Source organism: Zymoseptoria tritici, chromosome 6 (assembly GCF_000219625.1).
Source record: "Zymoseptoria tritici IPO323 chromosome 6, whole genome shotgun sequence".
In the NCBI taxonomy this organism is placed as follows: Eukaryota; Fungi; Ascomycota; class Dothideomycetes; order Mycosphaerellales; family Mycosphaerellaceae; genus Zymoseptoria; species Zymoseptoria tritici.
Window position 1 is genome coordinate 1,341,302 of NC_018213.1, and position 16,863 is coordinate 1,358,164.

General features: G+C 54.2%; 6 protein-coding genes across 6 annotated transcripts; 3 read left to right on the forward strand and 3 right to left on the reverse strand.

The window, feature by feature from the left end:
* Positions 1-216: 216 nt before the first annotated feature.
* MYCGRDRAFT_100510 (uncharacterized protein) lies at positions 217-1,932 on the forward strand (the record flags this gene model as incomplete). The annotated part of the gene is made up of 3 exons (XM_003851455.1): positions 217-865; positions 926-1,341; positions 1,404-1,932. The coding sequence occupies 3 exons, from the start codon at positions 539-541 to the stop codon at positions 1,648-1,650; spliced, it is 990 nt and encodes a 329-aa protein (XP_003851503.1).
* Positions 1,933-4,727: 2,795 nt separating this feature from the next.
* MYCGRDRAFT_93899 (uncharacterized protein) lies at positions 4,728-5,359 on the reverse strand (the record flags this gene model as incomplete). Its single annotated transcript, XM_003851794.1, has 3 exons — positions 4,728-4,792; positions 4,844-5,189; positions 5,246-5,359. 3 exons carry the CDS (start codon positions 5,357-5,359, stop codon positions 4,728-4,730), a joined length of 525 nt encoding a protein of 174 aa, XP_003851842.1.
* A 4,166-nt stretch (positions 5,360-9,525) lies between these two features.
* On the reverse strand, positions 9,526-10,269 carry MYCGRDRAFT_43910 (uncharacterized protein; the record flags this gene model as incomplete). The annotated part of the gene is made up of 1 exon (XM_003851793.1): positions 9,526-10,269. A coding segment is annotated over one exon (744 nt), but the record flags the coding sequence as incomplete, so codon positions are not given.
* A 577-nt stretch (positions 10,270-10,846) lies between these two features.
* On the forward strand, positions 10,847-12,331 carry MYCGRDRAFT_44260 (uncharacterized protein; the record flags this gene model as incomplete). Its single annotated transcript, XM_003851456.1, has 1 exon — positions 10,847-12,331. The coding sequence occupies one exon, from the start codon at positions 10,847-10,849 to the stop codon at positions 12,329-12,331; it is 1,485 nt and encodes a 494-aa protein (XP_003851504.1).
* Positions 12,332-12,601: 270 nt separating this feature from the next.
* On the reverse strand, positions 12,602-13,846 carry MYCGRDRAFT_109866 (uncharacterized protein; the record flags this gene model as incomplete). The annotated part of the gene is made up of 2 exons (XM_003851792.1): positions 12,602-12,630; positions 12,718-13,846. 2 exons carry the CDS (start codon positions 13,595-13,597, stop codon positions 12,602-12,604), a joined length of 909 nt encoding a protein of 302 aa, XP_003851840.1.
* A 672-nt stretch (positions 13,847-14,518) lies between these two features.
* MYCGRDRAFT_93903 (uncharacterized protein) lies at positions 14,519-15,770 on the forward strand (the record flags this gene model as incomplete). The annotated part of the gene is made up of 3 exons (XM_003851457.1): positions 14,519-15,225; positions 15,388-15,571; positions 15,768-15,770. 3 exons carry the CDS (start codon positions 14,519-14,521, stop codon positions 15,768-15,770), a joined length of 894 nt encoding a protein of 297 aa, XP_003851505.1.
* Between the last annotated feature and the right edge of the window lie 1,093 nt (positions 15,771-16,863).

A 16,863-nucleotide genomic window follows, 5' to 3' on the forward strand; every position in this document is an offset into this window, starting at 1 on the left:
CTGATCCAAAATGTGCCGTACAAGTCCCCAAGTCCTCTGAATATCATCGACGAGATCAATATATGTTCTTGAACGTGAAATACATTCGCTCGATCCAGCCCTCCGCGTTTACCCGCGTGGAAGGTGGTTTCGGCTGCGTTCCGGACTGACTCGGGGACTTCTGACCTAGACATTGAGCTTCCGATAGCAACGAAGTTCACACAGTCTCCGTGAGGGTAGCATTTGCAGACGCCATTCGAGATACAAGAGGAGACTCTCGTGATCCGGACACCGGAAGCGTGCAGGAACCGCGACTCACCCCGTTCATGAAATTTCCCACGACTCGAGCACTACACCGACCGAGCTCAGCGACTCGCCCTCCACACGCGCACGAAACAAATACACTCGTTCAACTCCCTACCTCTAGTCCTGGCTTGGACGCTCGCAACGACTACCTGCGCGACACTATGGAAGCGCGATCATAGCCGGTGATAGCAGCATCAATTTCCAACGACATCGACATCTTCCGAAGTATACATCAGGCGCAGCAGAACCAGGCATGGAGCGACCCTCGGGCGTATCGCCTGGGGTGCCAGGAGGTGGTCTGCAGGCATGGGTCTCGCAGGCCGTGGTAGCATCGTTCATGGCAGGAGGCGTGGCAGGCGCCGTATCGCGAACAGTCGTGTCTCCATTGGAGAGGTTGAAGATTCTGCTGCAAGTGCAGTCCAATGGCCGGACAGAATACAAGATGAGCATACCGAAAGCATTGGGAAAGATTTGGAAGGAGGAGGGCTTCAAAGGAATGATGGCTGGGAATGGCACGAATTGCATACGCATCGTGCCCTACAGCGCGGTACAATTTGGCAGCTACAATCTTTACAAACCTGTGAGTTGTGTTGACTCATCTGCGCATGGCACCTTGTTTTGCTGATATGCTCTTTGCTAGTACTTCGAACCCGCACCTGGCGAGCCTCTCACACCAGTCCGCAGACTGTGCTGTGGTGCAGTAGCGGGCATCACCTCAGTTACCGTCACATACCCTCTGGACATCGTGCGAACGCGATTATCGATCCAATCGGCCTCATTTCGAGGTCTCACGAAAGAGCAAGTAGAGAAAAAACTGCCAGGCATGTGGGCAACGCTGAAGATCATGTACAAGACCGAGGGTGGCTTCATGGCGCTCTATCGAGGGATAGTACCCACGGTTGCCGGCGTGGCGCCATACGTCGGCTTGAACTTTATGGTCTATGAGAGTGTGCGCCAATACTTCACTCCGGAGGGACAACAGAACCCGTCAGCCGTCGGCAAGCTCAGCGCCGGAGCAATCTCAGGCGCAGTGGCTCAGACCATCACATATCCCTTGTACGTTGAGAAGGAAGCTTTCTTTGCAATGCGATCGAACATGCACTAACAGATCTTCGCAGCGATGTCCTCCGCCGCCGGTTCCAAATCAACACCATGTCGGGCATGGGATATCAATACAAGAGCATATTCGATGCTGTTCGCGTAATCATTGCAAATGAAGGAATCGCTGGAATGTACAAAGGGATAGTACCCAATCTTCTGAAAGTAGCCCCGAGCATGGCGAGCAGCTGGCTGAGCTTCGAATTGACGAGAGACTTCCTCGTGAGTCTGAAACCGGAGATTGTCACTCAGGACGAGCCGCAATAGGGATACGCTCGAGCCGGAAGAGTTTCAGCTCAAGGGCCCAGAGATCTGATACGCTCCGGTCGACCTAGAGAGGATTCAGCGCGAAGAGCCATCTCGCATTGAACACAATCACGGAACCTTAGCCGCGAAACCTGAGAAGGTCACCAGTTAGACGGTCTTGTTCCATCGAATGGTACCACGGGACAAATCACGACGCGTGGATCCACGCACCATATTGAGCAGAAGTCCTTGCCCTGACATTGTCTGGGCAGAGAGAGAAAATGAGCACAGCACGCCCACAGGGGACCGATCCGGGAGCCCGGTGCATGAAGCAGCCACGCGTGTCAATGCGCGAATCTTGGTCATCGTCAGATCGTTGAGGCTTTCCCGGCGAGATACCGACGTGCCGAACCCCACCAGGAGTCACAGCGATCTCCGCATAGATGAGAAGGTCTACATTGGAGCGGACGTGCACCAGAACATCGGCATAGGCGCATACAGCGATTAGGACCTGAACCAGAAGCAGATAGATGTACACTTCTATGAAACCTACAACAGACGAAATGGATTTGAACATTGTTCGACATCGCAATCCACGTGCATTACGAGCCTTCACGAGCTCTCAAGTACAGATTTATACTTTTGGAAGGATCGATATCAGAGCCCTATACACTATATATTAATTGGAGGCGTTGTTGCGGGGATCGATGGCACCAAACTAGCGGTCGTCACCGCTGCAGCTGCTCATCTGCTCAGGCAGAATGCAATGCGAAGAGTCGTGGAGTAAGCGGTGCCCACACAATCATGGTATAAGAAACGACATTGTCAAAGTGCTTTCTTCGCGAAGTGCGGTCAGGTTCTCTACACTGCATACCAAACTATATTGTTCCTGCATGCCATTCTCTGGCGCGGACTATCTTGGCTCGGCCGTTTCGATGTGATCATGTCATGTTCCTTCGTTGGGCAGCTAACCAGCGTCGACTCCGTCATGATCGTCGTCCTAAGTATAGACGACTCGCGTATGCCGTCTCGCATTTGCTTATGGAACATGGCGCTCAGTGAAGTATTATGCATCAACGTGCAATGCTGGCACTAGATTGTGACGCTGAAGAATGATCCATAGACACTCGGATCGCGTCTGCAACCACAGCTCATGCAAGCGCGATGCACGCGAGATCACCACCGCCGGACATGTCGCCAAGCATGAACATCGGAGTTCACGCCGTTAGAGTTCGTCTCGATCCATGACTTGGTTGCCGACGTGGTTGTTTATGTGCCCTCCCACTGGTTTCCGCGATTGGCGAGGTGGAACAATTGGATGCGTTCTGGCTCGCTGGTCCATGTAATTCAATAGTGGAAGTATCTAGCCACCGCTCCGGGTCCATTCCTTTTGCATGTGGTCCCATGGTCGATCGACGGCTTCTGTCGGCTTCTAGTCGGATTCTGCTTCGCACTCTTCATCATGCCGTGCATGAAGACTGGTGCACAGTCCCACGCTCCACATCCCGTTGTGAATGGGCCCGCCGCTTCTGTCCATTGTCGCTCGAAACGGATGGATGTTGGCAGTCCCGGGCCGGGACTGCAGTGGGCGCTTCAAGCTAGCCAGTGTTAACTTTTGATAAACGCCGTACCAAACAGTCATTTGCGAGGTGTGTCCATGACGCTCGTCCTCTGCACATCGCTGTTCCGTGCGTTTGCTTCCTTCGTTTCTCTTCTAACATCCTGTCTCTGTGGTCAGCAGCTGCGATACTCTTCGCAACAAGTTCGGCACGTAGTGCGCAGGCGTACCAGGAAAGAGCATTGTTGGACGAACATGGAAATCTTGGGACTGAGCAACACGTCGAGGGGCAGAGACTCGTTTAGCATCCTTGTGTCCACGAGTGGCTACGACCAAGGGCAACGTGTCGATCTACCTGGTCGGAGACTTGCCAGAAAAAATTCGGGCTCCGGGCTCGATCAATAGGTGGACTGAACTCCGTGAAACCCACGAAGCGCACGCGGAAGCGACCGTGAACAGGTTCCGGGGACAGGAGATCAATGCAACCGCCCGATGTGCTCGAGTCGATCGTAGTGCTAAGATTCGAGAACAGGAAGTGAAGAGGCATTGGAGTGGTTGTTGTCCTCGTTGGTACGCTCCTAAGAACCTGATTCATGGGTTTCGACCCTGCTGCCTGAACAAACTGATGCCGAACAGAAAGCTTGAGCCGCTGGGTCCAGATCGATAATGCATTTTGGCAGCGCTGATGTATCTTCCAACTGGCTTAACAGCCGTTCAGCCAAGCGCTCTTCGGCATGTCGGTCGTCGGTGTTGTGGTCACCCGGGTCATGTTGCAAGGCCGAGCGATGGCTTGGCTTGGTCCGATTGAAGACATTGATCCCTTCGTCTTATGGGCTGGAATTTGAGTCCAGCTAGAGAATTTTCGTACTGATCAGCACAAGAAGCTCTTGAAGCTAGTTTCCAGGATGGCGTTGGGAACGAGGAAAGGCTTGCCATCGGGCTGAGGTCGTCCCGGAGGTAAAGCGGAAGACAGGGGTATGTTCGGGACGGCGGGTGCTCCAGGATCGCACTCACCAGACACCAACATTGTGTCCCATTCCACCCTCCGTCCTCCAATCCCATGTCCTCACTCTATCAGCGGACTGCCCTGGAGCGACATGGAACGAAAGCATTGCCCACTGTCCCATTGTCCCGCTGGACAATGCTGTCCGTCCGACTGCACGGCTCGTAGCGCTGGTCACGCATAACTTCTGCGCAAGAGCACAGGAGCACAGATGCTGCAAGTCGAGTCGACGTACGCATGAAGCGAACAGCATCGGCCAGAAGATACAGACCGCGGAATTTCGGGATCCGAGGTTCAAGACAGTGAGAAGACCGCGGAGCACGATGTGTTGAAACATCAGCCTTCCATACCCGGAACGCCTATTATCTCGCTCTTTTGCACAACTCCTGAATTCGACACCGGTAAAAAAGCACGGTCAGTGCCTTGCCATACTCGGATCCGGACGGAATCGGGTCGGTGCACTTCATAAGCAGCGATGGCACAAACTGCCGGCTAATCTTAGCGAGGATGGCTCCTTGGGTCGAGACGACACTGCCGTCAGCCTTGCCACTGCTCTCTGATGGGATCCCAGTATCGCTTGGAGCCGCCGGCGGACTCTTTTCCTGTCGCAACAGTCAGCATATGCCTGAAATTAGGCGGTACGAATGACCTACCGGTCTTACTATCACTTGATGAGGTGTCACCATGAGGCGTCGGAGAATCGCTCGGAGTTGAGTCTGCGTCGCCTTCCCCGCTGCTCCCATCTGGCGCGTTCCCTGGTCGCCCCTTGTTTCGATAATCTCTGTACCGGAAGACATGCCAGAGCAGCCAGCGGATGATCCAGTTGTCAGGGCGTATTCGATTCTCGGTGTCGTGACCGAAGTTGTACACCGCTTTAGTCTCGATACAGGCGTCGTCGTACACCCTCATCACCTCGCGCTGCCAGGCCGACTCGTGTATCTGGGCGGTACTGCTGGTCTGGCTCTCAAGCAATCTCCTTCGTGCCTGAGCGGCCTCCATCTAGTGCTGAACCGTCAGGCACCGTCGCCACAGCACGGAGCACCGATGCAACGAACCTTCATCAATGCATAGACTCGCTTGTGTACCGGATCGGAGGGATTCAACCCCAGTCTCGCGAAGAACTTCTGCTTTGACTCGCTCTGCGCCAGAGATGGGACCAGTGGTGCCATGTTTGAATGGGGTTGGCATCGATTCGCCGGCTTCGTAAGTGAAGCAACTCGGAAACGGACAGAATGAGTAGGGAAGATGGAGGTCAAGTCAGCAGCGAATTGCCACTTTATGAAGATGGTCAGATGGTTTTCGACCCTGGCCCTCTTCATAGGGCGACGTGTAGCCCTGCTGCTTCGGCAAGAGACACATGCATGCCGAGAAGGGCCGACAGCAGTAGTGGCGGGGATCGTTGCGCCTAGGAAGCCAAATTGGATAGCAAAGCGACAGTCGGACCCAGATGTGCTTCAGCAATCGCGGAATTGTTCAATCGAGGCTATCGGGCTAGTTTAGCTAGGTCAGGGCACGAACTACCACGTCCCACGCGGGAGTAAGTGGCGGTTGCTTCCGCTCCGGTGGTTGGTATGCCTAAGCCTTGAGGAGTTTCGAATGCTTTCTCTGCAGACTTGCTGATATTATCAGCGATTGCCAAAGTCCCAAACGGTTGTCTCCACTCTACAGAGCGAACGCAAGCCGCCGCAAGTTCACTTGATTTTTGCTTACTTTGCTCCGTGTGTAGTTCTCTCTCATGTTCTGGCACGCTTCGCTCGGTTCAATCGGCCCACAAGCAAACGATCGACCTCGTGGAAAGCCCAACCTGGTCGCGGGAGCACCTTCCAGCCTGTGCAGATCATGAAATATAAGCTCGTCCGTGGACCGTGGTACACACAAATCATTTGCCGTGAGAACGCGATCCGAAAGAGCGTAAAGGTTCAAGCCACACAGCCCGCCACTGTCCGTGGATGATCATGGCCGTACATGTAACCACCGGTGGGCATCGGAGTTTCGCTTGTCGTATGGACGGACACAGAAGGCGGAACCATCCATCACCCCAGGGACCGAGAACGGGAAACCTTCCGAAAAATTGAGTCTTTAGCCGACAACCACGGCTACCACAGCTCATCACAGGAGGCAGGCAAAGCTTCGCTTGATGTTTTCCGAGAAGAGTCACAAATCACCGACGGCGATCTCATGGCGCTCCTGAGCATTGCGCCGATGCCATGGCAGCAAAACCTCATTCATTCACCACGTAAGGCTCCTAGTTTGACCACGCTGTGACATGTTGCCCGCAGGCCAATGCGGCCCCGGCACAGGGCATCAACCAAGCGCTGCAGCCGCATTCCCTAGCTAACTGTGGTAGCTATGTTTCCTAACGCTTGAACATGTCTACCAGAGATCCACACTCCACCACCGGAGGCAGCACCCGACCCTTGATCCAGGTCCTGCCCTCCGCTGCAAGTCTGCAGAGCCGCAGGGGTTAGCGCAACATTGAATCATTTTCAAAGTGCACAGTGGGTACCGTGACTCGTCCTCACGGAGATGCAGACCGCCGGAAGCTTGAAGCAAAAACCCAATCGTCGAGGCGCACATCTGTCAGACACCAACGACGCCTCGTGGCTGTCCAGACCCAGATTTCACATTCTCCCGTGAGCGCGACGCTCATTTCAGAATTGCAATGTACTCTCCTTCTTCTCTCAGATGCGTGATCGACTGCAAGAACATCATGTGTTCGAGAGCGAAATGTCCCAACCTGAGTAACATTGTAATTCAGATTTGGGACCAGCTGGTTGAACGAAGTGGTGATAACGAAGTCTCGGTGAAGAGTCCGACCTCGAGATCGATCTACATCCCACCGATTGCGCACAACGCACTGCGCCTCACGCCGCTGTCAACGGACTGCACTCTAAAAGCTTAAATGGTCGCTTCACGGATTTCTTGCCGACGCCGAGCGCTAGATGCAACAGCCCGTGGTATGCAACTGACTCGTGACGGGGAAAACGACATCCAGCATCGCGAATGTCGACGATACCAAGCCCGAGAGCAGTGTTTGCCTTTCGTCCGACCTGCACGATCCCAACCCACCTCGAATTGTACGGAGTGGGACCGAGCAAGAGCTGATTGTATGTATCCCTGGACGACACCGCATGCTGCCGCCCATGTGCTTTTAACGTCGTCCTGCACCTCGGTCATCACGCAACCGCAGCACGAAACGCAGCTCCGAAGCATATTGGCAAACTCCGGAGGGACAAGGAAAGCGAATCGGCTGCAGGAAGCTCTTGAGCTGATCCGCCTTTCCTGTTTCCTCAGAACAAGCATCCGTTGGTGCTCTGTTCCAAGCACGTTTGCTACTACGCTGTCTCAAAGCATGGTGCAGGAATCGCTGCCAGCCAAGCTGCCTGCGATGGGGCCTCTCGGCAAGGAATCCCGATGTGAACATAGGTGCATGCCGATCCGTGGGTTACCCGTCCCAAAGTCTCAACAGATCGGACAGACCAGCTCCATTGCGGAGTCAATCTCAGTGTCGCAAAACTATCCATATTCACACAAGATCTCACATCTTTAGCGAAACCAGCAACCACGTCCCGACGATCTCGATCGCGCCACCATCCTGGCCATACGCCGCATTGCCGATAACGAGCTAGAGACTACACGAGCCCTTCGCCTCTGTGCTCCACGATGTGGCTGAACGCTACCATACTAGCCGAGGCAAGATCGGCTGGTGCCAGATCAAGGTACGCACGTTGGATCATGTTGCATCTTTAGACCGGGAGGGTTCAAGGACCGCTCATACGATGTGGACTCCAGAACTTCGCGCCTGCCAGGCAACGGCTCACACGCAAGATTCCGATCAAAGAGCATAGCGCATCTAGGACTCGGACATCCTGCCGAATGACCCTGATCCGCATGGGCCCTCAACTTCCAGATCAGTAGAATCGAGGACCCGCACCATGCAGCATGCTACGCAGCGGAGATCGACCTCGATATCTCCTACAACGGCAAGCTCGCCATGCGGTGAAGGTCCAAAGCTCTCAACGAGAATAGGCCTCCATTTTCCTGTTCAAGAAGAGCATCTGATCTGTGTCACAGCTTGGAGGTTGTGTTTCCGCTTTTCAGAGGGCAAGTGATTAATGATCGCCCGGTGCCGCGCTAACGTCGCCAGATCCAAATCCACGGCCGCGGCTCCTTGGAGTTGTCTTTCTGGAAACGATAAAGTTTGAGCCCCATCGGTTCTTGCATCACGCCTAAGCTACAAGTTCCACGATTCTGTCGCATTTCCGCGGTTATGTCCGCGGTGCGAACCTGCGTACAATGAGGGAAATAGGTTGTGAGATTTACCGAACTTGCTGCACGCTACCGCAAGTCGCATTGGCCTCGAGAGGTTGGTGTTCCGGAGGGGCACCCGCAAGTTAGAGCACAGCGGATGTTCCTTAGAGAATGGCAGGCTGGCGTCATGGTCAATGCGAATTGCCGCACCAACAGATCGTGGTTCTTTTCCTTGGCGCATGCCTATTCCAGATACTGTGCTACCAAAAGGGACCAGTGCGAGCCGAAGAATCTGTCATTTTGAGCCACACATGATGTAACCGGGGCTTCGTTCTCGTCTTCGTTGCCCCTTTGGCGGAATCGCGCCGCTGCAAACAGCCGAGTTGCCCTACAAGAGCGCCTCGTTGGTAATTCCTCCGAAGATCTACAGCATCTGTCGACCAACCCGGCCAAACGACTTGATTAGTTGTGGGATAATGCACGAATGAAATACCAGATTGGATGTCACTGCTGATGATCCAAGACGTACTACGCAGCTTGGCGGACCGTGGGGAACGAGAGGCTCAAGTGCATCAGCTTGCGTTTGGCAAACGACGGTGCAGGAGTCGCTTTTGGGTCAGGTGAGGTTGCGGCGCTGCGGCGCTGAAGAACGTAGCCAAGATTGCTTCCCTTTTTCGGGCCCGAGGTCTTCAGGGCTCGTGAAGACTAGGTACGGTCGAGAAGTACACCGTCAGCGGGCTATGGTGGCGAAGCGTGAGGAGAAACCTAATCCTCCTCTTTTCGTTGCGATGGTAACGACTGCCACGTTAGGTTGCAAGCTCGCACTCACGGCACTTACTAGTTCAACCTCATGGCCGAGCTGATGCTTCTTGAGAGCGACACACGTGCAGAACATTGTTGATGGTTGCTTTGGTCCGTCTCTCCATTCATTCAGCTCTCAAGTGCCACCACTCTTCGCATCCGAAGTGCATCAACAGCCTTGATCTCTGTCATTTCCTTCATCGCGCGCATTCGGGGTATCATGTTCGGCCATCATATACTCATAGCAAAGGAATTCGCATCATGATCATCCATAATCACAAATCTAGCCAGCAAGGTGATGTGCGAGGTCCATCATCTTTGGCTTCTTCCTCTTCTGCATCCGCGCCACAGGTCCATTATCAAGCGCCTCCTGGTCGTTGTGCAGTACGTCTGTGCTATTGTAAAGGCTCGCTCGCAGCTTGTAGATGTTGTCCGATTTGATATGGAGGTATGTATAAGCGTCGCACTTATAGAAGATCGGTTTCCCATCCGCGTAACAGAGTCCAAGCTCGACGACCTGGCGGAGAACTCTGCGAACATCGTCAAAGTCACTGAAGTCGTAGGTGTAGACGCAGATTACAGTACTGTCTTCACCGACTTTAGACGTCGTGCCGACTTTTGACGTGGGTCCGAGCTTGCCCTCGGCTGTGGCAGCAGCGACAATTGCCCATACCTTCTTGAGCTGTGCAGGTTGCGGGAACAGCAACCACTTGCCAGATGTCGTTCCAGTCTCGACGGCCAAGAACAGCAAGTCGCTTTCTAAGGCGTCACGGAACGGGCCCATTTTCTTGGTGATGGTGGCTGCGGCTTTGCCTGGGTTATCTCCTTCCACTTTTCCACGCTCCGCTTTGAAAGCTTCAAGGAGAGCATGAGCACTCTCCCCAAAAGCATCCGTGTCTTCCGCCTTCCGTCTCTTTGCATGAGCACGAGATAGAGTGGGACTACCTACCCAAAGCCAGTGACCGACTTCGGCTGATTTCGGATCGTCGACTGGCAAGCGGTGAAGGAAATCTTGAATGTTTTCGTCCTGTTGCCAGGCTGCGGGATTACCTTTGAAATGGTCTCTCCGCCGTGACTTGCTCGTTCGAAAGTCCAGGCTGCTCTCTCTTTGCCGGCTCAGTGCGCGTGGCTTCGATGCAAGTAGTCTTCAATCCTGCGGTCGCCGTCTTCAATTTCTTGTACGGAGGCAGTGGGAACGGGTGCTCGTATTTCCGCTTGCGACACTGCGTGGACGTCTGCTCAAGCTGTGCCTTGAGGTCATCGTCGCCTGCAGGGTGTGTTAGGGATTTGACACTCATCGAGGACGATGGCATCCAATTTTCCTACCATAAAAGCTGGAGTCATCAGAGATCCAGCCTCCACAGTCGACAAGCTCGTCTGCCGCCATGCTATTATCGTCAAGTTGACATAATGTCGAAGGAGGTTGCACATGTTCGTCGTCTGACGTTCAATGGTCTTGGCGCTGCTCGATGAAGTCGCGCTAAAACGCGACTTCCACTTCGGCGCGTTCCCACGTTCATGCAATCAACCACTGCGGCTCACTCTTGCGATCCCCTCGACGATATCTCCACCCAATACCTGAACGACTTCACATCGACATTGCAATGCCTCACGCACTCTCTCCCGAGCATGCTCCTGAGAGCAGTCCCGTGGACACGATACTCCCGGATGCTTCTGAAAGTCAAGATGTCGACATGTCCGACAGTCCGAACGACACAGCTCGGAGTGCCACGAAAGGACTAGAAGACATGTTTGACGATGAAGACCCTAACGATCCGTATTCTTCAAGCGCAGCGACTCGCGAGTCCAACAGCTCTCAGGGCAAGCCAGATTCCGCACCCAAAGGCAACTTCTCCGAGCCCGAAACACTACGACAATTCTATCAGCGACTGTGTCCTTTTCGACACCTCTTTCAATGGCTCAATCACTCCGCGACACCGCAGCCCGACTTCCAGAACCGCGAATTCTCCTTCTGGCTCCCTGGCAGCACAGTGATTCGATACCTCTCGTTCCCATCTGCAGATCTGCTCCGCAAGCAATGCGTCCAGATGACACCAGAACGATTCGAAATTGGACCACAGTACTCCATCAATCCGAAGGACCGCAAGACGCTGAAGAAAGCATCGGCATTCAAGCCCATCATGAAAGAGCTAGTCTTCGATATCGATATGACAGATTACGACTCTATTCGAACGTGCTGTTCAGGAGCCAAGATCTGCATCAAGTGCTGGCAATTCATCGTGATGGCCATCAAAGTGGTTGACAAGGCTTTGAGGGAGGACTTTGGCTTTCAGCACATCATGTGGGTGTACTCTGGACGAAGAGGAGCCCACGCTTGGATAAGCGATAAGCGAGCGCGAGAGATGGACGATACAAAACGAAGGGCAGTCGCTAATTACATGGAAGCTCTGCGCGGTAACGAGAATGGCAAAAGGAATGCCTTTCGACGTCCACTCCATCCGCATATCGAGAGAAGCTTGAAGATCCTGACGCCATACTTCCAAACGGACGTGCTCGCGGAACAAGATCCCTGGCGATCGAACGAGCAGGCGGAGAAGCTGCTCGCTCTGATACCAGACAAGTCGCTCACGGATGCGTTGAGAAAGAAGTGGGAGTCCGCGGACCGCAGCTCCACCCAGAAGTGGGCAGATATTGACGCCGTGGCCGAAGCCGGCAACCTTTCCACTCTTTCCACAAAACAATTGGTCGAGACCAAGCAAGACATCAGGCTGGAGTACACATACCCTCGTCTGGATGCCGAGGTTTCCAAGAAATTGAACCATCTGCTGAAGTCTCCCTTCGTTGTACATCCTGGCACCGGCCGGGTCTGTGTGCCCATCGACATCAGATCGGTGGAGGACTTTGACCCTTTCACCGTGCCAACAGTCACGCAACTTCTGAGTGAGATTGATGACTGGGAGAAGAAGAAAGGAGCTGACATGAGTGATGAGGAGAAGGCGAAGATTCAAGACTGGCAAAAGACAAGTCTGAAGCCGTATATCGAATACTTCAGGGGCCACGTTGCGAGTCTGGTCCGAGAGGAGGGCAAAGGGAAACGTGAACGAGATGAGGATGGGATGGAGTTTTAGGCGCAGGTTATGACAAGGAGTTGGGTTGACAATACCACGATGCGTTGAGTACCTTCACAGACAGGCGTACAGCACTCGTTGAACTTTTTCGAAGGCAAGACCTTCTCTTTGGACATCGCACAGGGCGGTCATCTTCAAGACTCATCGTACGTCCTGGAAAGTCACCTATACGCATGCTCCTCTCTGGACGATGACTTGTCGGATGGCCATGAGAGGTTTCTTCTTGAGAACGTGCCAAAGAATGATCTTCGACCCGTAGGAAGTGGGCAGTCAGACTGCTGCAGACCTTGCTCCAGCATCTGGAATATATTGAAATGCTCTCTCATGGCTGTGGAGCGCCGTCCAATCCCAGATTTACTTTCCTATCTGCCTAACAACCATATTACACTTCACCGTCGGCACCTTTCGCTCTGGCGCAGCGCGAATAGTTGCCCGAAGGTCCTTCATCAACGCCGGATTCCTCTCCAGCACATCCCTCGTAGCTCCGCCCGCAACCTCCGACAACCTCACCAATTGCCGTCCAACCACCGCTCCCACCCCTCCCTCTGACGCACCCCCTTTCTCTGCCCTTGCCAACTCCCTGCACGCCTCCGCAACCACCCGATCGACCTCAAGCCTCCGCAGCACCCTCACCATCTCAACCTCACGGAACATTCGCTCCACGAATCCAGCTCCACCAGGAATCGCGCTCGCATACGCCAATGTCGTGCGACGAAGTATGTCCAGCGCTTCAGGAGCGTTGTACGTGCCGGCGTGCAGATGGGCGATGAGCTCGTCGGAAAAATTGTCGAAGCAAAGTTTGGCAGTGCGGACGCTGAGTATCGCGGCGGAAGGACCGGCGATTTCGCCCCAGAGACCGGCGCCTAGCAAGGTAAAGGCGCTGGCGGCGCATCCGATGAGACCGCTGGTTGTGATGACTGCTGGAGTGGTGGATGGGGTCGGCGAGATGGGTGGTTTTGACGTTACAGTGCTGCTCTTTACATCCGGTGTCGTCTTTGGGGTCTGCTTTAGTCTCGGCTTCTTCGCAGCTGGCTTTGACGCTACTGTCGGAGCGCGTGACTGTACTGTCGTTGTGCTGGGAAGCTGCTGCGAGGATATAGCTGTCTTGGTCGGCGGTACACTGTTGCTCGTTGGCTGATCATCGCTGGTGGCCTTCACATCCAGACCTTTGACATGGCTCGCTTTACGTCTCGCTGGATTCGGTCTGTTCTTCTTCTTGTGGGGCACTGCAGTACTGACTGTGCCAGTGGCTGCTGTTGTCGCCATACTTGGACAGCCTGCAAACACGCCGTCTTGCTCACAAGTGAATATGTGGTATCGCCAAAGCTGCACCTAGAGATCATGCAGCCAGTATGGATGTGATGAATATGTCTTCATGTCGAGACATCGACACGATGGATGCTGTCGAGACGAGACTTCAGAGCCGGAGCCGTATCAAGTCCTCCCACCTCATCATCCCTGTCCTGCAGGCGCATCACGCACGTTTCGCGTGGCTTCCTGCGGGGACTGTAGCTCATGGCTGCATCTTGACAGATGTCGCTGATGAGCAGCGAGAGCATACGCGACATGAAGTCATCAATGCCAAAAGCTCAAGTCGAACTGCCTCAACGATTGAAGTCACATCATCCGCGGCCCCCAACGCAGACCCACTTCGCCATAAAAGTTCCCGGCGGACCTCTGTTCCGAGCGTGATTTTCTTTCAAATCCAGGCCCTTTCGCGTTTGCAAGCGCCGCCATAGTTTCTTGGGAATCCTTTCGATGACAGCAGGAGGCTCACAGAGTTTCGACTACTTCATACAATATTGGTGAGAGTACGCGTCTGCCGAGACCGTCGATGGAGTATTGACCTTCGGGAGCAACGGCGGATGTGGAAGACGTCAGGTATACTTTCGTGAGAGCGACTTTCTCATCACTCTCACTCATTCCTTTGATTTGCATTGCGATATCCTCTCTCTCGTTCCTCTTCGCTCGTCGCTGTGATCTTGGAGCTCTATTCTCGCACGTACGTTACTGGTTCGCCCTGGAGTTCTGTACGACATCGTCATAGTCGCTCGCTTGAAGCGATCCGGAAACGCAGTAGCAAGGATCACACGATACGCAAGAGACCAGGCATAAAGCCTATACAGTAGCAGTACCTCGACATTCGAGCACCTCACCTCACCTCACCTCACCTCACCTCACCTCACAATGCATCTCTCCGACTTACCGACTGCCCTCCTGGCAACAGCATCGATTCTCCACCTCACAACCGCACAAACCACATACCCACCCAGCAGCTCCAAACGCGGCCTCGCCTACGTCAAACCCGACGATGACGCCGCGGACAACGCCTTCTGGACCGACTCCTCCCTAACATGGTACTACAACTGGCAAGCAACCCCAAGCTCCCAGCTCTCCTCTTCCTCCCTCCAGTTCGTGCCCATGCTCTGGGGCTCCGCAAATTCCAACGGCTTCCACGATACTGTCAAATCGCAACTCGACAGCGGCAAGAACATCACCCACGTCCTCGGCTTCAACGAACCAGATGGTTGCCACGGCGTCGAAGGCGGGTCCTGTCTCGACGCACAAACCGCCGCGAAAATCTGGATAAGGGAGATGGAACCGCTGAAGGAACTGGGTGTCAAACTCGGAGCGCCGGCCGTCACGAGTGCTCCGACTGGTTTCAACTGGTTGGCGAATTGGTTCTCGGCGTGTGACGGGCAGTGTAATCCGGACTTCATCCCGGTGCATTATTATGGCGACTTTCAAGGGTTCGCGAGCCATATTGGACAGGTGAATGCCACGTATGGGAACATGACGATGTGGGTGACTGAGTGGGCGTTTCCGAAGTCGAAAAATCTGGAGGGCAGTCAAGAGTTTTTCAACCAGAGCGTGGCGTTTGTGGAGAGGGTGCCGTAAGTGTCTCTTCCGTATCACTTCTCCCGGAGGTTTGGCTTAATTCGCGGCGGTGATGGCGTTGCTCGCCAGAATAGACCACTGCCTTCCACCGATGCAACGCAACATCTGTCTCCGCAACGAATTCGACCTCAGCTAACATCCTCGCTCTTGTCTCACAGATATATCGACCGCTACTCTTACTTCGGAGCCTTTCGCTCAAGCGCTTCCAACGTCGGTAAAAATGCCGCGATGCTGACGCAGAAAGGCCAATTGACTGACATCGGCGCGTGGTATTTGGGGAAGGCGGCCACGGGCAATATTCCGAAGGGTGATGCGGTGCGGACGACGAGGTTTGCGGGATCGGTAGGCTTGGTGATTGCGGTTGGGCTTTGGTGTGTGGGATGAGGTTTGGTTGCGTTCGGTTTGGTGTACATTCGATTGGTGGGATCTAGAGCGGTCACCGGGGCGTTGCGGTTGAACCGTGCGGCATCGAGGGAGTTTGATGGTTGAATTCGCGGGTGTACTCGCGATTGAGAACGAGTTGATGCATCATGCATAGTGAGAGCTTGGAGAAGGCGGAGACCTGTCGACTCAGGGCTGCATCGACAGAGTCGAAGGAGATGAAAGAGAGAGATAAACACCGCGCATAGCTGAGAGAGCTCGGACAGAGCAGCGCATAGACTTACCATCTGAGCAAACTGACTTCAACGAACGAAAGGTCTTCCGATGCAGCGGGCGCTCAGTCTCGCATGTGCAAATGCACCGAGTGCAGTGTATGCACAAGAACGTGCACACGCCTGGCTGTTGGACCAGCATGTGATGTTCTTACCTTGTTCCATTCTCTGCTCAGTCATTCAGCACCGAGTCTATCTGCCCAGCTCACTCTGATGGTGGCCATGCCGAGACACGTAGAGATTCCACGCTCTTTGATACACCAACGCTCTTGTGCGCCAGATGTGTTGGACAGTTTCTGCTCGGAAATGTTGGTGTTCTCGTTGTGCGCGCGACGTGTCGAAAGATGAGGCTTGCGAGCCGGAAATATCTGTGTCGCGAGTGTGCGTGCGTTGGAGAGCACGAGCGATAAGTGCTCGTACACACCGCCATGATCCGTCCTTCGACAAGGAAGCCCTCGTACCACGTCAGTGATCTAACAGATCTTTGTTGTCTGGCACTTCCCAGTGGATCCGCAGATTTCGCAAGATATTCGCTGTCCGGAGACTGTGCGAGGGGTCCTGCGAATGCTGTCGCGCAGCGGTGAAGCTCTCAAGGCCAGGGAGAGCCTGAATGATGGTGTTAGCGAATGACGACTTCAAGGTTCGTCCCTCTCGCGGCTTGGTCGGAGTTGAGGCTGAGCGGAGACATGTGCCGAGAGACCACCTCTACCCTGCTCGGCACATCCGGTCGCATCCTGGTCCGGGGATAACTGCGGCGCGGCGCGTGCCAAATTGGCGTGGCGTGCGTGTGTCGAGACAAGGTCCATGATGAGAACATGTCGATGTCTCAACAGACCAACCGGGTACTTCGTAGTTGGGCCTCATCGCCGTCTCGTATATTGGTTAGACTGGCCCGGGCCGGTCCGTAATCTTTCTCCGATAACTACTTGCCTTCATGTAAAGATAGGATGACTGGAAGAGATGCCCAGAAATGTCAAGCGA